This window comes from Dendrobates tinctorius, unplaced genomic scaffold (genome assembly GCF_039654945.1).
Source record: "Dendrobates tinctorius isolate UK_male_01 unplaced genomic scaffold, ASM3965494v1 ptg000086l, whole genome shotgun sequence".
Classification (NCBI taxonomy): Eukaryota; Metazoa; Chordata; class Amphibia; order Anura; family Dendrobatidae; genus Dendrobates; species Dendrobates tinctorius.
Window position 1 is genome coordinate 37,195,137 of NW_027361754.1, and position 22,716 is coordinate 37,217,852.

Below are 22,716 nucleotides of genomic sequence, written 5' to 3' on the forward strand. Positions count from 1 at the left end.
ATATTTTGAATGTGTACGCTATCCATACATGTTATCCGGGGATACGGTACCCTTTCTAACCTTTGTGCAATGACGTGCAATCCATACTGGGCCTAACACCGTCTGAGCCTGCCTCATGCTGTATAGACATATATTTTGAATGTGTACGCTATCCATACATGTTATCCGGGGATACGGTACCCTTTCTAACCTTTGTGCAATGACGTGCAATCCATACTGGGCCTAACACCGTCTGAGCTTGCCTCATGCTGTATAGACATATATTTTGAATGTGTACGCTATCCATACATGTTATCCAGGGATACGGTACCCTTTCTAACCTTTGTGCAATGACGTGCAATCCATACTGGGCCTAACACCGTCTGAGCCTGCCTCATGCTGTATAGACATATATTTTGAATGTGTACGCTATCCATACATGTTATCCAGGGATACGGTACCCTTTCTAACCTTTGTGCAATGACGTGCAATCCATACTGGGCCTAACACCGTCTGAGCCTGCCTCATGCTGTATAGACATATATTTTGAATGTGAACGCTATCCATACATGTTATCCGGGGATACGGTACCCTTTCTAACCTTTGTGCAATGACGTGCAATCCATACTGGGCCTAACACCGTCTGAGCCTGCCTCATGCTGTATAGACATATATTTTGAATGTGTACGCTATCCATACATGTTATCCAGGGATACGGTACCCTTTCTAACCTTTGTGCAATGACGTGCAATCCATACTGGGCCTAACACCGTCTGAGCCTGCCTCATGCTGTATAGACATATATTTTGAATGTGTACGCTATCCATACATGTTATCCAGGGATGCGGTACCCTTTCTAACCTTTGTGCAATCACGTGCAATCCATACTGGGCGTGAGAACGGCTGGCAAGCTGTTAAGCAAGCTAAAGCACCTGTCCAGACAAGTACAGGGATTCCCTAGCGAGGAGACTTATTTGATTGTTTTCAATGTTGGGACAGCAATTTTTGGGGAGCACTATACTCTGGAGAATGATAGATGGGGCCCACCATACAATGGAACATTCCAAAGGTGGACATCAGACACTGGAGCAGCATTTACAGGGCCCATTATACACTAGAGCATTAGAAATGGGGCCCATTATGTTTGGAGCATTATTTGGGCCCATAAGACAGTGGAGCTTCATCCATGGGGACCAACATATACTGTAGCATTATGTGGAGCTCATCATATACTGTTTCAAACATTATATGGGACCAATGATTCTGTATGGAGAAATAGATGGGCCTCGTCATGAGATGTAAAAAGTGAGGTATTTTTCATTGTACTATACCGCTATTTCTCTGCCGTATCGGAGCATGATGAGTTGTGGTATGTGTTAAAGGGGCGCTCTTTCGCCCAGGGCACATGAAAACCTGGAGCCAGCCCTCCCCCCCCACAGTTTTGTAGCCAAATAACCCCCATTTTTCAGTGCGTAACTTGTAATATGAAGTTAATTAAGGTTGACAAGCTTAAGAAAGAAGAATTGATGCTTTTGGCATTCAAATGGGCACTGTAGGTGTGTTTCCTGTCCTCCTCTCACTGCCGACTTTTATTCCCCATTGACTTACATTGGGTTTCGTGTTTCGGGACGACCCCAACTTTTCCCTATAATCGGACGATCTTGCTCGACCCGACTTTTGGAAAAGTCGGGTTTCACGAAACGAAACGCGACCCTAAAAAAACAAAAGTCGCTCAACTCTAGTCAAATCCTATTATATTATATTTTTATTTATATCCCTGTCTCTGCGCTGTTGCTAGGGACAAACATATCTCGTGTAACACATTCTGGCTTCATATCTATGAACCTGTGTTCACCCCTCCCTTTTGTTATTTTCTTTCATAGGTAGATTCCCCTTTTTTTATTTATTTGTTTGATTTCAGTATGATTTATCATTATGTCTTCTCATTCTCCACCACTTAGATCAATTGATAGTTGGAATAAATAGACTGCATTCACCACATCTTAAGGTACAGACTTTATTTTCAAGTGTAGGGGTGTGCAGTATAAGGTTCTGCAGCAGCTGAGGTGTGCAGTATGAGATTCTGCGGAACAATATGAGGTTCTGCCCCCCTTTAGTTTTGATCCTGGCTAAAACCGTTTCTTATAGATATGGCGAACCCTCAGGTAACCCTAAATGAAGGTCAATGGACACAGGTGGCTGAATTGAAGGAATTGCTTAATCACCTATTTACCGTGACTAAAAAATTACAAGCTGAGGATTTAACTCCTGGCATTTTCATAAGGGAGTGGACAAACTTGCTATTTTGCCTGTCCCAAAGAGGAGATTTAATCGCAGATGGCATTTCTGCTTCAATGAAACAGAGAGAGACACAGCTATTGGAAAATTAAAATTTTCTGGCAGCTGTTTATGTGGACCCAAGTCATCGTATATTGCTTGATGATCAACAGCTTACTAAAGGAAAAGAAGCTCTGACTGAGGTAGCAGTTAGGATGAGTGGCCTACAGGAGGACTGCCAGGCGCAAAAGGACTTGGGTCCTGAGAGTGCTACTGCTGCCATATCTTCATCCTCATCAGATGAGGAGTTTGACTTTGACAAGTATTTGGATGATATGGAGCAGGCAAAGCGTTGCTGCAAGGAAAAAGATTTCACTCCGTCTCCTATAGCAAGCAGATTAACCATATTTCAGCAAAATGTTTCACTTGCTCTCAAAGAAAAAGAAAAATTCAACCGTTCATCAAAACTGACTGTGCATGAGGCAATTCCTTTATACTTGGAAATTGTTAAAGATGTTGCCCATGTGGTTACGGCTTTGCCACCAACCGAAGTTAGTGTAGACAGGTTGTTCTCTGGCCTTAAAATTATTAGGTCAGATTTTAGGTCATCTATGAAGGAGGATCTGATGGAGACAATTCTATTTCTTACAACAAATTCATAGACTGCACAAATGTTGTTTAGTATGTTTTTGTTGAAAACTGCTTTTTGCCACTTACATAGTTTATTACATAGTTATATATATATATATATATATATATATATATGTAATCGATATTACATAGTGTATTACATATTTACAATTTATTACAGTTTTTTGTGTTCTAAAATTGTATTCCAATAAATATATATTATGTTCTATTTAAATGTCTTGATTATTGTATTATAAAAATGATTAAATGTCTGATGTTCACATTGTACTACAATAAATTTTTCACTTAAATATAAGCAATATATGTTGGAGTCGGAGTCGTGGAGTCGGTGGAAGGGAAATTGAGGAGTCGGAGTCGCAGGTTTGGCTTACCGACTCCACAGCCCTGACTGGCAGATCAATTTTTGGCAAGAGTGTCTATGATGTCCATAGTATATGTTGTCAAAATGTACCCCCCATGGGGAAATGTTTGTCAGCCCATGCACTGCGTGTATGGGCATTACAAGTCAAGAAGACCCATTCCTTTACTTTGGGCCTAGTTTTTACTGAGGCCATCATAAATGTCTCCTCAGAATAATTTATGTCTCCTCATTCTCCACCACTAGATCACCAGGGTTAACGGGTTCTGTGCTGCTACAGCCAGTCTAATTTTTGGCAAGGGTGTCTATGATGCCCATAAAATATTTTTAACAATTTTACACTCCCAGGGGGAAATGTTTGTCATCCCATGTACTTAGTGCATGGGCATTACAAGTCAAGGAGACCCACTCCTTTAAATTGGGCCTAGTTTTTAATGAGGCCTTCCTCCATGTCTCATCATCCGTCGCCACTAGATCACCAGCGTTAACGTGTTCCATGCTGCAACAGCCAGTGTCGACTTCCGAACTGTTATGCCGCTCTCACCGCGTACCTCCGGAGCTGGTGCACGCCGCTCGACTTCTTCACTTTCGGTCTTGCGGCTGGCGCTGAGGTCCCATTGGTTGTGCACGCGTACCGCGCACTCTTGACTCTGCGGCTGCGCTCCCGGTCCCAGGTCCCATCGTGCGTGCTTGCGCACAACCCGCAGCTCTGACTGCGCCCGCACTGTCCCTGACATCTCTATGGCCCTGGAGGACCTGACCCGGAAGTCCCAGTGTGCATTCCCTATATCAGGCCGCCTCTTCCTGTAGGCGGCGCCTGATTATCGCTTTTGCTTCCTTACTAGGGCCTTCTTGGTGCCTGCATGGTGGCTCTCTGTACTCAGGTCCACTACCTTGTACTCTGGGGTGCTTCCCAGTATGCACTCTGCTCTGTCTTGTACTCAGGGTGTTTCCGAGCACGCGCTCTGCTCTGTCTTGTACCCATGGAAAATAGAATGTCCGGCACTCAATTTTATTAGCTGCATTTCCATTGGCGGCAAACAACTCTCCTGAGCGTTCCCTCTGAGACTCTCTTTCATGACCTATTGGGAATTTTCCCCACACTTATCTTATGAAGTTTCTTCAATTAACATAATCTGTCTGATGAAGGTCAATAAAGACCGAAACGTTACATTTTGGATTATGTCATTGAAATAAAATAATCTTGCGCAGCTAATAAAATTGAGTGCCGGACATTCTATTTCCATATATATAAGGGAGTGGTAACCCTTCATCCAGGCACCACTTATATACAAAAAAAAGGAGTGACGTGTCAGCTTTAATCTACTGTCTTGTACCCAGGCGTGCTTCCCAGCATGCGCTCTGCTCTCACTTGTACCCAGGCATGCTTCCCAGTACGCGTCATGCACCATCTTGTACCCTGCGTGCCCCCGGGTACACGCTCTACGCACTTCCGTACCCAGCGTGTACATATTCCTGTACCCTGCGTGCCCCCGTCTTCACCCTGCTAAACACGGTCTCTCGTGCCTCCTTCGAGTCGATAACCTGGTTCAAGCAGTCGTGGTACTTTTTTCCGCTGGGCCTACCCCTGATGCTCCCTGTATAGGGGGTGGTCCTCACTAGGTCATCTCGCCCTGGGTGGGTTGGTATCATGGCCCAGAGGGTCCACTCCAGGAGTCGTCACACGAACAAGGGTGGGTGGTTTAGCTGGGCGTAAAATACTTGTTATGGAAAAGGTTAAGGTGTACCCCACAGGGGAACATGTTTGCCAGCCAACACACTTAGTGTATGGGCATTAGAAGTCCAGGAGACCCGCTCCTTTTTAATGGGACATTTTTGGTTAAGAGGCCCTCCTACATGTTTCTTCCAAGGGGGGATTGGGTTTATTGGGGGTGCATTTGACTTGGTAGCAGGGAAGGCCTTGCAGTCAATCCATAAGAAAACAGAATGGGAGTACAAAATGAATAATGTGAAGTGGATTTTCCTGAGCCCATCCAGTATGTAGGTTCAAAGGCTTATTGGGGTGCATATGACTTGGTAGCAGGGCAGGTCTTGCATTCAGTACAACATTTTTTAGGGAAGCCCTCCTGGACATCTCGTGAAAGGGGTATTGGGATGCGTTGTAATTCCTGGCAACCCATCCACTCACTGCATAGGCTATAACAGTTTAGGAGACCCACTGTTTAATAATGGCCCTTTAAGCAGATTAATGCTGCCTGATGCCCCTGTAAAAATAGGCTCTGTGACTTTAAGAATCCCTCCTTCATAAATGAAACAAGTTGTGTCTGCTTATGTGTCACACACCACATGGCCAGCTATGGCTGGTAAATGTTACAATGACATTTCCCAGTGAATGCATTTGTTTTGGTTGAAAGCAATGTTAAAGTTGAAAAATGCTTCAAAAACGCTGTGTCTGAACATAGCCCAAGTGGGGGAGGAACATTTTGGTCTGGGGCTATTTATTTTGCCTTATATACAAGTCCTTAACCTGGAAAGGTATCAGGATCCTGACAGCGCCGGCGTACAGCCTCCGCTGAGCAGGGACTCACCCGCACTGTAGGGACCCCTGGGGACCAGAATAGCCAGAAAGTATAGGTGCACAGGACCTTAGTGATGCAGTTTAGCAAGCCGGCACAGGACCTACAGTCATGTGACTGCAAGGGGGCGGGGCTTAGCGTCCTGCTTTCACAGAAAACAGCAAACTCAGAGTCAGGCAAAACGGAGGTCGTTCACAGTGCGGACAGCGAGGTACAGAAGGGGTAAACAGACGGGAGGTCAGACAAAGCCAAAGGTCATACACAAGAGGGCGACGCGGTACCAAGGGGACGAGCAGAGAGAAGTCGGGTCACAAGCAGAGAGTCATACACGAGAGGTAGCGCAGTACAAGAGGGACAGGCAGAACTCGTAACAGGGACAGAACCGAATCAAAACCGAACAAGCAAGCAAAATATCAGGCACAAGGCACATGTACGCACAAGGTCAACTAACTCAGCCGAGGGTAGGAGTATAACTGACTCCGGACCTAGGTCCAGTGAGCATTAAATAGCCACCCTCTGCCAGGGAGAGGCGGAATAATTAACCCCCAATCAGACCAGGATGGGCCAAAGCGAAACCCCGTCCTGGATCATGACAAAAGGATGTACCTTAACATATTTCCCAGCAAAATCCGTCTTGGTTTCGTTTTGGTATGTTTTTTTGGTGCACCGGTAAAAATGGCATGAAACTCTGAAAACGTTGTTTAAAGCTGTGAACTAGGAGTCAGAAATGGTTCCAGGGGCAATACCCATGATGTCCCCGTGTCATTTGAGCAGTGTTTCCATCATTTTCAGACATTTTTAGACCTTAAAAGGACCCCCGAGGTGATTGCGGTAAAAATGTTTGGGTCTCCCATGGACTTATATTGGGCTCGTTGTTCTGTCCGAGTACCCGAGTATTCCAATTTGCTCGACCCGAGCAACGAGCACCCGAGCATTTTAGTGCTCGTCCATCGCTACATCTTACTAAAATGGTAAAAATTGGACTTTCCAACTAATTCTGCAAAATGGGGGTAGCTATTAAAACTCCACTCTTTTTTCCTTGCATTGATTTTGATCTCTTGCAGAAACTGGGTAATTTGGTGATCAAAAGACAATGGTTTATGAACTACAAATTTCTGTTTCCAGTAATTGTATAAAAAGCAGCTCTGGAGCACAAATTTCTGCTCCAACAAGTAGAAAGGTAAACAGGACACATAAATAAAATAATAAAATAATGCATGGGCATGTAAGAATTTAGGAGGGAAGGTAATATAAATTACCGTAAATGTATGTAGGACGACAGTAACGGCACAAGCTACAATATGACAACACTTCTATCCTGTAAGCTTTTCAACTCTTCCAATGTTTCATTTAAAGGCTATGGACACCATAGCTTATTCTTTTGTCTATAGCCATCTAGATAAACAAACTTTACGGACCCTCTGTAGCAGCAAAATAGTAAAAAAAATTATTCATGAAGGCTATTTAGAAAGTTACTTAAATTGCATTTAGGAAGCAAATGAGCAATAAAAAAAAAAAATCTGCGCCTTTAACCAAAATCTCACTCTGAGCAGCAGCATGAAACAAAATCAAAGTTCAGCAGTGTGGAAAGTACAGAGTGCTTGCACAGCACGAGCATACAGTAAAATTAGATATATTGTTTACTGCACAAATTAATACTAAGAGAACGTTCCGTGTCCTCCTACATTGTACAGTATACTGCCAGTGTACAGCTTCTCCTTTTTGAGTAGGTTCTGTGCCCACTAACTTTAGGTAATGGGGATAACATAAAACAATATATTTTATACCTAGCTGCAATTAACCATACAAATCATAACTATTAAACTATAAACGATACCTGGTTGCAATCATGCAGACAGGCTCTGATTAATGCTGCCTGTGATTTTGGCAGCATGAATTGCTAGATAAGTTACTTTAAAGGGGTTTTCCATCTATAAGGTTTTATATTTCCAAAGTGCCTCCTCCATACACATTAGCCTAATATCGCCTGAACCCGCCGATATGGATGGGTTCAGTAAACAGTCAACTGTGTATGGGGGCTTGGACAATAGATTGTGGAGGGAGTTAAGGGTCCAGTGTGTCCAAATTCAGACTGTGAAGGTTTACCTATCCAGGATATAAGACATGCCTGCCAGTGTCTCTCATACAGAAATACAGAACACAGGCGTGTTTGACCGAAATGTGTATGTGATACTTGTCCAAACCATAATTGATCAGACTGCTATCTAATTCAGTGCTCAACATCAGCTTCTGGGCCACTGGGATTGTGATCTGGGGAGTTTCCTGGCCATGGACCCAAAGTTTCAATATTTTGTTCAGCGAGCAACTTTGTTATCACTTTTGCCATGTGACTTAGGGTACAGTTACACGTAGCGATGCAACAGCGATCCCGACAACGATATGGATCGCTGGTGCATCGCTATGTGGTCGCTAGTGAGCTGCCACATAGGCAGATCTCACCAGCGACATAGCAGCGGTCGGGGGTCGCTACTTACCTGTCAGACGAGGCGATCCTGACGTCCTCCCGCCCGCGTCCACACGTCGCTCGTCGGCGCCACAGGAAGCCCAGCAGGAATCGGCCGACGAAAAATGGCCCAGGCCGTTCTCGCGCGATCAGCGATCATCGCGGGGGAGCCGGTCGGAGGTAAGTGTCACATGTAGCGATATGGCTAGCAATATCGCTGCTACGTCACAAAATCAGTGACGTTACAGCGATATTACTAGCGATATCGCTACGTGTAACGGGCCCTATAGTCACCATCATACTGGAGAAAGCATTGTTCTATAGTAGGGAGAAGTTGTTCTTGCAGGATGATTAGATCCCATTCTTTATGCATGGCAGTGTTCTTAGGCAAAATTATGAGTGAACCCTCTCCATGGGTGAAAAGCTCCCACACGTGAATGGTCTCTGGATGCTTTACTGTTGGCAGACACAGGACTCGTGGTAGCTCTCACCTTTTCTCTCTTTATCTGGACAATCATTCTACCAGATGTCACAAACGATCTAATGGAGGCTTCATCAAAGGAAATAACATCCCTAAGTCCCCTGCAGTCCAATCCCTGTACCTCCTGCAAAATTTCCTCTGATGAAGCCCCCTTTACACATCTGGAAAAATGATTGTCCTGAGAAGAAAAGGTGACCACTACCACAAGTACTGTGTCCTGCCAACATTAAAGGGAATCTGTCACCCTTTTTTTCGGCTTGCAGCTGCTGGCATAGACATCGGGGGCTTATCTACAGCATTCTGTAATGCTGTAGATAAGCCTCCGATGTAACCTGGAAGATAAGAAAAACATGTTATATTATACTCAACGGGATGGGCGGTTCGGTCCAGTGGGCGTTGCGGTCCGGTCCGACGCCTCCCTTCTTCATGCGCTGACGTTCTCTTCTCCCGTCCTGTAATGGTTCCGGCGCAGGCGCACTGCTCTGCCCTGTTGAGGGCAGAGCAGAATTATGCAGTGCGCAGGCGCCGGACCTCTCCCGACACCTGCACACTGCAGGATTCTGCTCTGCCCTCAACAGGGCAGAGCAGTGTGCTTGCGCCGGAGCCATTACAGGACGGGAGAAGAGGATGTCATCGCATGAAGGGAGGCGTCAGACCGGACCACAACGCCCACCGGACCGGACCGCCCACCCCGGTGAGTATAATATAACGTGTTTTTCTTATCTTTCAGGTTACATCGGAGGCTTATCTACAGCACTACAGAATGCTGTAGATAAGCCCCCGATGTCTATGACGGCAGCTGCAAGCCGAAAGAAAGGGTGACAGATTCCCTTTAAAGCCTGCTCAGATCATTCATGTGTGGAGGTTTCTCATCCATAGATAGAGGGGGCTCACTCACAATTTTGCCTAAGACACAAAGAGAAGAAAACCAAGAGAAACTTCTCCCAACAATCCAGGGGAAATATGATAATCAACAATGTATTTTCCAGCATGATGGAGAACATGTCACAAGACAAAAGTGATAACTAAGTGGCTCAGTGAACAAAACATTGAAATGTTGGGTCCATGGCCAGGAACCTACCCTGATCTCCGTTCCATTGATATGACATCTGTATGCAATTAGGGTGGCATTATATACAATTCACTTTTGTGCTACTTATTCAGCTTGAACAATGAATTTCATTCTTGTAATAAACAAAATGCAAAACAGAAGAAATCTTACACTGTACTTCGAAGTACATTGCTTTTGTGTCCTGGCCGATGTTGTTGCTGGCAACGCAGAAGTATTCTCCGGCATCAGTGTACTTGATTTTCTTCAGGGTAAGAGATGACATCCTGATGTGTCCCTGAACTACGATACGCCCATCCAATGTCTGCAGAAAAGAGAAAAACTGCTCAGTACACGAGGGCATTACACAACATAGATACATACAGTCTTAGATTTAAGGAAGACTTTATTGAGAAACAACATTCATCCAATGTCAGGTCATGTCTGGCCTCGGAGAAAAATCCCAAATCACTACTGATAAAGAATTTTCAAATGAATATCAATATAATACGATGTTAATGACTATCGATGTTCGGTGGAGATACTACCTGGTATCTGTGGATCAGAGGTAAAACTCCAAACCATAATCATTGCTTAGAGACTGCCATACCAAAAGTAAACTGAATGTTTCAACTGTGGGTGTCAGGGATATTTTACCAATGTGTTATTTTCCTTTTATATTTTTTTTTCTCAAGTGAAGCCATCTCCAATGTCAGGTTCCGAAGCTTCTTCTCCAGTTTACAGACCTTGGGCAGCACACAGTAACCTGCCAGGATCAGATCTTATTGCATGGAAATGTCCGGTCTGCCCATTTGGTTCCAAAATATGACTGGTCGCTAACGTAGTATCACCTTCTGGAGATTTAAATGGCTGTTCTTAGAGGATTCATGCAATAGGATCCTCAAAAAAATCCTTTTCTGTATCTGCTATTTAAATGAACTAAATGGGAAGCATGGTGGATAGCAGTCTTTCTCCGGAGAACTGGGACCATGGGTTCAAATCTGCAGTATCTACAGTACATAGGATTAATATTTAGTTTGTGCGATTTTGGTGGGTTCTTGGATTCACTTCAACTCTTCAAACACATACTGAAAGACAGGACAAATAGCTTTTTATTCAGTTGTCAGTGGAATGAAAGTTTCTCCGGATCTAACAGCTATACCTACAGAGCTCTCAGTATCAAGAATGTTCTCTCAAACTATCCTGCAAGGTATGGTTCTTTTTAGTGCTAGATCCTTTATGAGGACCTGTGATACAAGAGGTGAGCAAAAAAAATTTACAGGACCCTAGGACATCATCCGCGTTGATTTACTGTGGTCGCCAGATCAGAGCTCTTTGAATTATCTCCTACCAACAAGCATCCCAGCACCTATTCTGATTACTAGGTCCGCTGCAACATCATTGCTGCAACACAACGCATGCCTGATCTGTCTTCTGGATCCCGGTCCTGCAAATCTATTTTTTCAAATCTATGTGATAGGTAATTCAGAGCCGATAGAACCTCCTTAAATCTATATATATAAAAATGAGTTTATGTATGTATGAATGTGTGTATCAAAGCACACCCACCCCACATAGCCCCACCCACTTCACATAGCCCCATATAATAAATAACTAACATATATCTAATATATATATTTCATAGGCACATCTTCTTGACCACAACAGGTTACACTGCCTGTGTTGCCCATAGCAACCAATCACTAAGCATCTTTCATTTCACCAGAGCTGTTTAAAAGATGAAAGCTGAGCTGTGATTGGTTGCTATGAGCAACAGTTTTCCTTGTAGACAGTTGTGATAACTGAGGCCTATTATTCTTATCATTTCTATGGTGTTATTGTCCTTCTGTAAAGCTGGAAATAACACAATTTACTACCGTGCCGACACAGACCACCCTCTGACACAGACTGCAGGGGGAGCCCAGAATCAGGATCTTCTCTTTATCTGGCATGAAGCATCCTCATTAACTTAACAATTCAAACATAGATTAAAAAAAGAAACAAGACAGATTTCTCCAACCCAGGAATCATTTTAATCGGTGTAACAGTGCCAACCTGACAATGTTGGCTCTGACGGAATGATGTGAAATATTAGGGGTAGTAGCTAGGTGGCTCTGATGGGATGATGTGGGATATTAGTAGTAGTAGTCCAGTGGCTCTGACTGACGGGATGATGTGGGATATTAGGAGTAGTTGTCTGGTGGCTCTGACTAACGGGATGATGTGGGATTTTAGGAGTAGTAGTCCGGTGGCTCTGGCTGATGTGAGATAATAGGGATAGTAGTCCGATGGCGCTGGCTGACGGGATGACGTGGGATATTAGGGGTAGTAGTCTGGTGGCTCTGGCTGACGGGCTGATGTGGGATATTAGGGGTAGTAGCCCGGTGGCTCTGACGGGATGTGGAATATTAGGGGTAGTAGTCTGGTGGCTCTGACAGGATGATGTGGGATATTAGGGGTAGTTGTCCAGTGGCTCTGGCTGACAGGCAGATGTGGGATATTAGGGGTAGTAGTCCGGTGGCTCTGACGGGATGATGTGGGATAATAGGGGTAGTAGTCCAGTGGCACTGGCTGACGGGATGATGTGGGATATTAGGGGTAGTAGTCCGGTGGCTCTGGCTGATGGGATAATGTGGAATATTAGAGTGAGTGTGGCTATGCGGAGTGGGCGGGGCTATATACTCAGGTGACATATAGATAAAATCATTATAATTTATTATAACTAACCACAGTTAGTTACTATGCCCGGGCAAAGCCGGGCTCTTCAGCTAGTAATAAATAATTATATTAAGGGGCCACTACGAACGAGCGATGTGAGAGCCGCATTCGGCCACCAAATCACATGGGTCGATATTTCTGCCATGTTCTTACAGTCCAGCAAAGTTTTTTATTTTAAGTGCAGGTTAGATAAATAGCCAGAAATGTGCAAACATTTTAAAATGAGAGGGGATAGGAGTGATCCAATCATTAAATTTCTGAAAAGGAGTCCAAATATTATTAATAATATTGCCACAGGGGGACGGCTAGTCTTACTCTGTGTTTTAACTTGTTTGTTAGCAAATCATTAATACCACAGCAGGTTACATGCAAAATTCACTGAAAATGAGGACAAGCCATAATCTGATTAATCTGAAATGTATGGCAGCCATAATCACGCAATGCGATTACTCCCAAACGGTTCACCTCAGTCACCACAATATTATGCCCGTATAAATCTAACGCTGTGCGTGGATGGGAATCCGACAAAAAGTACAAAAACTGTTGTGTAATCTGCAAATTATTCACTATAACAATAAAAATCAAACAAATGCGACCTCTGTCTACGCAGTCACTCAAGGCCCAGGTCCATGTGGACTTTACGTAATTCCAATTCTATAACTTTTGTGCTGAACTGATAAAGAACAGGAGCTAATAAACCAATCATGTTATAACATCCTCCATGCTAAAAGTGAGGACTTCTAATCATCTTGCCTTTTATGTTGTTTGTGCTACCATTTTGTAATAACCCGATATAACAATGGGAAAAAAAGGAAAGTGGTCCTAAAGTTACTTAAAGAATCACACGAATCACAATTTTTATCCTCTTAATATAATCATCATAAAATATGGCATGGTGTACTTACTGTACAACTGCTCATACTGCCTTTCTACCCAGTTAATAGGTCTCTTTTCCATTACATCTATGAAAGCACATGATTAAACACTGCTAGCTGAATCCTTCTTAGATGTATGCAGAAACAGGGCATCTTTTTTTCCTTGCATGAGTATTCACTGCAAAAGTCCCTGGAAAGGGGGAGGAGCAGAGCAGCTGGGTCAGGAGCTGAAAAAGGTGATGACTCATGCAGGGAAGAGACTTCCTGTTTATAAATAGAGCAGAAAAGAGAAGAATTAACTGGGTATTATGGCAAAATGAGCAATTGTAAAATTGTAATTACACAGTGCTATATATGGTAAAATGACTGCAAAATATTAAGAGGATAAAAACTTTGATGGGAGGAGTGCTTCTTTAAAGTGCAACCGTCATTTTATTTATTTATTTTCATAAATCAATAATACACAAAAAATAAGACATTTTGTAATAGATATCATAGAAATTTGATTCTTTCTCCTACTGGACCGATCTTTCACTTTCAAAATTTTGAGCTAAAAAAACTGAAATCTGTCTTCAGTGAATACAGATTTTCCCACTACTGATAGATGACAGTTGGTGCTCATAAATTTTATGAGTAGTGGAGGAGAAGAGGGAGTTAGAGACCGACACACACATTCTGCTGCAAGTCCTTTTGAATCGACCGTTGCACTTAGAACTTTTTGAAAATTCAAACATTAAAAAAAAACAAACTGAACATTCCATAACTGATGAGCTTGATACATTAATGGCCTCCTGGTCTGGAGATACGGTGTATAAAAAAGCACTTGATGGCCACACTAAAGTAAAACTATACCTTACATGAGATGAACTGAAGCCAATTCCCATTTTACAATGGCCAACACTTCACCCCATCAAAATGAAATCATAGTTGTATTACTACAAGCTTTAATATTTGAAGACCGCAGGACCAAGGATGCATCCAGCAGCAATCTGCCCTAATTAAGATTGTGGAAAGATATTATGTGCTTCTGGCTGGTCAGCCTTTCTCGCCTCTAACCAATTCTAATTACAACATCCTGATGCTATAAAGGAGCGTCAACAGGCAAACGACTGTAAACAATTTAATCTAATTGTACCTTCAGCTAATGTACTGAAACCATTCTGAAATGGAAAGCAATTGCAAATTACAATTTTATGAGCTCCTGAATTGGGGAGTAACTGACAAGTCATATGTTCTTTTTCCTTAAAGTGTCCTACAGGCTTATAATAAAAGCAAGGCAAACCTTAGGAAATAAAGTGGATGTAAAAACATAATGAATTTACATTCTGGATACAGGGTAAACCTCTTCAGAAATACTTGAAAATGGAGATGCTAGATGGCTGGGTATGGCATCAAGGTCTAGTGCTGCAGTCTAAGACACATACGCTATAAGATTTTTTCTACTTTGATGGAAGCAAGCACGTTTGTTTTTGCTTTCAAGACAATAGAAACCTTAACTACAGTCAATGGACCTTAATGTTAATCAAGGAGTTTTGCCATACACTGTTTGGATATGTTGCAAAGTGCTACTGTGTCAGCGGCTTACAGAAAGGATGGAATTATTGAATGTACGAGCCAAATGTGCACATAAGGTCAGATGATTCCCAGTGCCAACTTACTAAAAATTTAAAATGTACACGTGAATGTTACTAATGACAACCAACAAAAATAGGGGAAATAGTCATCTGGCCAATATGCATGATATATCGTGGGACTGAAAATCTGTTTGGGAAATCTGGACTGGATAAAGGGGATGTCTTCTTTTACACTAGATAATGTGCTCAAGGAAAAAAAAAGGATTGTTGTTCCAGCATCTGGTAAAATAATTCTTTCTTTATTTTGAATCTATTAAAACTTGCAAAAATTACAATAGTTGCATAGACAAGGAGGGGGAGCAAAACGCGTTTCGAACGCTCACTTGCGCTCTTTATCACAGCTTCGCTACATAATCAAGAAAATTTACTAAAATACTAAAGATGTGCCAATGAAAACAGTTGGAACAAGTCACATGACACAACTATATCAATGAATACATTCATTAAGCAACAGGTGCATAAAAACAGTCAATAGTGATACATGGTTTCTCTTTTTAGTTTAAAACCTTTAGTCTATGTGCACACGTTGCGGCTTTTGATGCAGACCCGCAGCGTTTTTGGACACGCGGAATTGCATCAAATCCGCAGTGTAGTGCACAACCAATGTTAACCAATGGGAAATCCAGAATTGGTGTGCACATGCTGCGGAAAAATCAACGTGAATGTAATACCATGGCCGCCGGGGGGTAGCTTCTGCGGTCGTTCCAGTACTCACTGTGCTGGAGGCTGTTTCATCAACCGTATGCTGTTCACTCTGGGGACTCAAATGACTGCAGACGGAGGCTGGAAACAACTTTAACAACTCAGCTTTATTCTCTTCAGGGCACAGCATATCCACAATGGCTACCGGACTCTTTACTCGAAAACAGCAATACATCTTCATCTACAGCAGTACGTTACTTCTTCCATCACTTCACACGTATGAACCACACAGACAAGATGACACGTCACACAGAGCACGGTGAACACGGAACTACTTCCCTCTTCCTGAGCCCGACTTCAGCCCACGAAGGTACCTGACTTTTCCCTTTATGGCACTGTTGCTCCTGTTCGTGTCCTAGATTTGCAGCTCACTAGACTCTCCACGAAGCTCCCGTACTCCAGCTGATACTTCCACAGTGGGCTCAGCCACGGACCTCCCTGGCTTGCACAACTCCAAACACGGGCTGGTTTCAATAGACTGGCTTGGTTGTCACTTCAGCTCTTCCTTGCTTGCTGACTTGACCACTGAGATTCCCAGTCTCTAACTGCGGGACCTCCAGCGACCTTCCTCGCTGGCTACTGCTGTAGGCATTCGCTGTGCTTCACTTCTGTCCAGTATAGCTACCCCCTCAACTCAACCTAGGAGGGAATCTCTCTTCTTTTTGTCTCTCACTAGCCACTCCTCTAAGTAACCCTTCCAAAGGTCTTCTCACTAGCAGAGCTCAGTGCCCCCATCTAGTGGCCCTTTTCTAATATAACACCTAACTATAACCTAATGTCGTGTGGCCGCAAACACACACATGCACACGACATACATTCAGCACACAGATAATATGTAATAATGTCATTACTTACAGGGCGAGGCCCTTGACCTCCTTACATGGATTCGCAGCATTTTATTTTCCGCAGCATGTCAATTCTTTTTGTGGATCTGCAGCGTTTCTGCACTCATTGACTTCCATTGAGTCAGCCAAATCCGCAGCAAAATCGAAGTTGTAAAAATATTTTGCTGCAGAGTTGCATGCAGAAAATGCTGCAGATAGGAAGGAAGAAGAGTGTGTGGGCAGAGAATGTGTGTGTGGGCGGAGGCTATGTGTGTGCGGAGATGTGCGTGTCTGTCTGCGGGTGTCTGTGTGTATCTGTGCGTGTTTGCGTGTGTCTGTGGGTGTAGGCAAGAATCGTCTGATGGAACTACTAGTACCATTCGGCTATGTCTGCTGTCACACAGAACAGTGAAAGCATTAGCCGATGATGGGATAGTAGTCCCATCACCCAGTTACTGTGTTGAATAGTAAAAAAAACAAAAAAAAAACATATACACATACAGTACTCATACTCACCAAACAGCTAATCCTCGACTCCCTTGATTTCCTGAAAAAAAATAATAAGCCAACAGTATACTCCCTGTCCCGATGTAATCCATTTAATAACGATTGTCCCATGACGATCTCTCATGTAGAGCTGTCACATCGGGAGATGTGACTGGTCTACAGGGCTCCAGTGACCGGAGGTGATCCTCCCGCAGTGGATCACTCCGCCGCCTAGAGGTCACCGAAGTTCATGATTTCACTTGCGGCACTGCTGCATGAGAAAATTCTCATGCAGTGGTAGTGCCGTAAAGTGGGGAACAAACTCCGATGAACTACACTGCGGAAGTATTAACTCTGGTCAGTGTGTCATCAGATGCCCTGAAGAGCAGTCACATCTCCTGATGTGACAGCTCTACATGGGAGATCGTCATGGGACACTCATTATTAAATGAATTACATCAGAACAGGGAGTATTTGTGTTGGAGAACGAAGGCGTTGCAGGAATTAGGCACATAATAAATATGGGAAACTGTGTTGTGTTTTATTTCATTAAAATACTTCATTCTGGCTGTGTCTTTATTTAACATGTAACAACTATAGGATTAGTAATGGACAGGTGTCTTATTGACACCTCTCCATTACTAAGCCGTGGACTTGATGTCACCTTACAATACAAAGGTGACATCAACCCCACAACTATTACCCCACTTGCTACCACTACAAGGCAAGTGGGAAAAGAGAGGCTAAGTGCCGGAATTGGCGCATCTTACAGATGCACCATTTCTGGGGCGGCTGAGAGCTCGTGTTTTTAGTCGGGGGGGGCAATATCCATGTCCCCTTCCTAGGCTATTAATATCAGCCCACAGCTCTCTGCATAGCCTTTTCTGATTATTAATTATAGGGTGACCCCATATTTTATGGGGGGCTCCCCTATTTTAATAGACAGTAAAGGCTAAGCAAACAGCTATGAGCTGATATTAATAGCCTGGGAAGATCCATGGGTATTACCCCCTCCCCAGGCTTTAAACTTCTGCCTCAGTCGTTGGCTTACACAATTTTTTTTTCCATTTTTTTTAATTAAACAAATATTGTGTTTAAGGCCGGGGTCACACTTACAAGAAACTCTCACACCTCAATACCCAGCACTGCCTCCGGCACTCGGGATCGGAGTGTGCGGCTATATGTATTTCTATGCAGCTCAACGCTCGGGTCCGAGTGCCGGCGGCAGTGTCGGGTATTGAGGTGCGAGACTCATGCGAGTTTCTTGCAAGTGTGACCCTGGCCTAATGCAGATTTTGTGTGTGTATGTGTGTGTGTGTCTTTATTTAACTCTTTATGTACCATTTTATTATGTTCATTACTAAATATAGGGCTTGGTATTATCTATCTATCTATCTATCTATCCATCCATCCATCCATCTATATACAGTTAGGTCCATATATATTTGGACAGAGACAACATTTTTCTAATTTTGGTTCTAGACATTACCACAATGAATTTTAAATAAATCAATTCAGATACAGTTGAAGTTCATGCTTTCAGCTTTCATTTGAGGGTCTCCACATTAAAACTGGATGAAGGGTTTAGGAGTTTCAGCTCCTTAACATGTGCCACCCTGTTTTTAAAGGGACCAAAAGTAATTGGACAGATTAAATAATAGTAAATAAAATGTTCATTTCTAGTACTTGGTTGAAAACCCTTTGTTGGCAATGACTGCCTAAAGTCTTGAACTCATGGACATCACCAGACGCTGTGCTTCCTCCTTTTTGATGCTCTGCCAGGCCTTCACTGCGGTGGTTTTCAGTTGCTGTTTGTTTGTGGGCCTTTCTGTCTGAAGTTTAACAAGTGAAATGCATGCTCAATTGGGTTGAGATCAAGTGACTGACTTGGCCTTTCAATATTCCACTTCTTTGCTTTAATAAACTCCTGGGTTGCTCTGGCTTTATGTTTTGGGTCATTGTCCATCTGTAGTATGAAATGACGACCAATCAGTTTGGCTGCATTTGGCTGGATCTGAGCACACAGTATGGCTCTGAATACCTCTGAATTCATTTGGCTGCTTATGTCCTGTGTCACATCATCAATAAACACTAGTGACCCAGTGCCACTGGCAGCCATGCATGCCCAAGCCATCACACTGCCTCCGCCGTGTTTTACAGATGATGTGGTATGCTTTGGATCATGAGCTGTACCACGCCTTCGCCATACTTTTCTCTTTCCATCACTCTGGTAGAGCTTGATCTTGGTTTCATCTGTCCAAAGAATGTTTTTCCAGAACTGTGCTGGCTTTTTTAGATGTTTTTTAGCAAAGTCCAGTTTAGCCTTTTTATTCTTGATGCTTATGAGTGGCTTGCACCGTGCAGTGAACCCTCTGTATTTACTTTCATGCAGTCTTCTCTTTATGGTAGATTTGGATATTGATAAGCGTACCTCATGGAGAGTGTTGTTCACTTGGTAGGCTGTTGTGAAGGGGTTTCTCTTCACCATGGAGATTATTCTGCGATCATCCACCACTGTTGTCCTCCGTGGGCGCCCAGGTCTTTTTGCATTGATGAGTTCACCAGTGCTTTCTTTCTTTCTCAGGATGTACCCAACAGTAGATTTTGCCACTCCTAATGTTGTAGCAATTTCTCGGATGGGTTTTTTCTGTTTTTGCAGCTTTAGGATGGCTTGTTTCACCTGCATGGAGAGCTCCTTTGAGCGCATGTTTCCTTCAGTTTCCTTCACAGCAAAACCTTCCAAATGCAAGCACCACACCTCAAATCAACTCCAGGCCTTTTATCTGCTTAATTGAGAATGACATAACGAAGAGATTGCCCACACCTATCCATGAAATAGCCTTGGAGTCAATTGTCCAATTACTTTTGGTCCCTTTAAAAACAGGGTGGCACATGTTAAGGAGCTGAAACTCCTAAACCCTTAATCCAATTTTAATATGGATACCCTCAAATGAACTTCAACGGCATCTGAATTGTTTTGTTTAAAATTCATTGTGGTAATGTCTAGGACCAAAATTAGAAAAATGTTGTCTCTGTCCAAATATATATGGACCTAACTGTGTGCAATATATATATATATACATATACATATATATATATATACACACACACGGCACGGTGGCTCAGTGCTTAGCGCTGCAGCCTTGCAGTGCTGGGGCCCTGGGTTCAAATCCCACCAAGGACAAAATCTGCAAGAAGTTTGTATGTTCTACCCGTGTTTGCGTGGGTTTCCTCCGGGCACTCCGGTTTCCTCCCACATTCCAAAGACATACTGATAGGGAATTTAGATTGTGAGCCCCATTGGGGTCAGCAGTGATAATGTGTGCAAACTGTAAAGCGCTGTGGAATTTGTTAGCGCTATATAAAAATAAAGATTATTATATATATAAATATATATATATAATTATTTACTTAAATTTCTTTTGTGTGTGTAAACATATGTGAACATGGTATGTGATTATATGGTCTTCAATGGAGTATGTAAAAGAAGAGGTTGGATAAGAAATTGCATCACAATTTTTTTTGTTAAATAATATATCTTTATTTAGCTTACAAGAATGCATACAAATCTGCATGAAAAAACCCGCATGAAAATCCGCATCAAATCCGCGTGGATTTTCAACTGCGTTTTCTGCCAAGAGAGGAAGAATCCGTGCAGAAAATTCCACAGGTAAATCCGCAACATGTACACATACCCTTAGGACTTCTTGAATCCAGATTAAAAATCCAATACGCTTCTTTTGTCATTAACTTGCGTTTAATATCTCCACCTCTTGCATGTGGATATAGTTTTTATATACCTAAAACTTGAAAAGACATGTCACGACTGTGCTCAATAATAAAATGTTTTGCAATAGCAGAAACATTTCTATTAAGGTTATTTGCAAATTACATTGGTAGAAATGTTTCTGCTATTGCAAAACATTTTATTGTTGAGCACAGTCATGACATGTCTTCTTTACTATATCCAGATGCAAGAGGTGGAGATATTAAACGCAAGTTATTGACAAAAGAAGCGTATTGGAATTTTAATCTGGATTCAAAAAGCCCTAAAGGTTTTAATCTAAAGAGAGAAACCATGTATCACTATTGACTGTAAACACCTGTTGCTTAACAAATGTATTTATTGATATAATTGTGTCATGTGACTTGTTCCAACTGTTTTCATTGGCACATCTTTAGTAATTTAGTAAATTTTCTTGATTATGTAGCCAAGCTGTGAAAAAGAACACAAGTGAGCGTTCGAAACACGTCTTGCTCCTCTGCCTTGTCTATGTAACCATTGTAATTTTTGCAAGTTTTAATGGATTTAAAATAAAGATTTATTTTACCAGATGCTGGAACAACAATCCATTTTTTTCCTTCAGATATCAAGGCTGAGCGCAGGACCATTTATCATTATATCTCAAAGGAGAAGGCATTTACTTCTGACCTGGGGGGGGCGTGTTCTTGTCCCCCTTCCTGTTATGATTGGTCAATGTCATGCAGGGGAAAAAAGTGCACACCCCCCAAAGATGAATCTCTGGTAACATCCATAATATCATAAATTCTAACCTAAATTTTACAATAAAATATCTACTCAACAGATAGGAGAAATGAGAAAAATAAAATCAAATCTATGTTTTATTCATCTCTGTGGCCGCCAATCCATGATGTGGCCAGTTAAATATGCTTATACTGGGAAACTTTTTTCTTTAAAAGGTAGTCTGTCAGCTCATCTTACCCCCACTCCTCCCAAACGACTAAACTGCATTGTTGGTGGTAAAAAAACAAGTGGATCCATACATTTATTAATCAAAATCTGTTGCTGAGGGCTCCAGCTTAGAAGTGATATGCAAATGAGGCAGGAAATACTCAGGGAGGAAAGGAGAACTTCTGCTGCCCCAGCTCCATTTTCAGCATAACTCAGCCTCCACTAGGTGATTGGCATACTGCAGCAGTGGCGGCTGAATGCCATTCACTTAGCTAAGGGAGGAGTCATTCCTATCATTCCAAGGCTAAAATGTGTGCCAGAATGTAATTTACCAGTCTATGGTGTGGATATAAAACCCTATTTTCTCTGCTTCTATTTTTTAATTATTTTCATCCACTCTAACAAAAAGGTAAAAAATGCAAGTGGAAATATTGCAAAAACGCAACACACTCATACTGTACGTGGTGTTTTTTTTCGCCACTGTGGTATTGGGTGTAGAAAAAAAATGCTGCAAAACAGCATGTGAGTACATATCCTTAGCTTCCCCGATACCACTCATACACATACTGTATATGCTTGGTTTTTCCGACCATGCTTGTGTTTTTAAACATCTCTGGCTGCAGCTTATCTCTCAGAAGAAAAGAACAATCGGGTGTAAGTGAGAAAACCGGGTGGTGGGTGCTGACAGGGTACTGGGTCCGGAACTGCTGGGGCCGAGCTTATTGTTGCAAGTGTGAAAGAAATGGAGGACGGAGGAAGCCCATGACCTGCAGAGAGGGGACGTGGTAAGCCAGAGGAGTATAAGGGGTTTTGTGTGGGAAGCGAGAGGGAGTTCCTGTCAGAGAGAAGTGAGAGTGAGGACCTGCGTCGTGCCGCGAGTAACGACAGTTCGCGCTATAGCGATAAGGGTGGGGTGCAGAAAGGACCAGGGACATCGACGGGCATGCAGCGGAGTGCACGCCGAGTGGGAGATTGCTGTGAAAGACTCC

The 22,716-nt window shown here is 42.8% G+C and overlaps 1 protein-coding gene across 5 annotated transcripts in view; it reads right to left on the bottom strand.

Annotated features, from left to right (window-relative positions):
* The window catches only part of NCAM1 (neural cell adhesion molecule 1), a 542,627-nt gene that overhangs the window by 139,102 nt on the left and 380,809 nt on the right, over positions 1-22,716 (bottom strand). For all 5 annotated transcript variants that reach the window (XM_073585308.1, XM_073585309.1, XM_073585307.1 and 2 more), the window contains one exon: positions 9,970-10,120. In XM_073585308.1, coding sequence (XP_073441409.1) covers positions 9,970-10,120 — 151 coding nt within the window. The remainder of the gene's footprint in view (positions 1-9,969; positions 10,121-22,716) is intronic.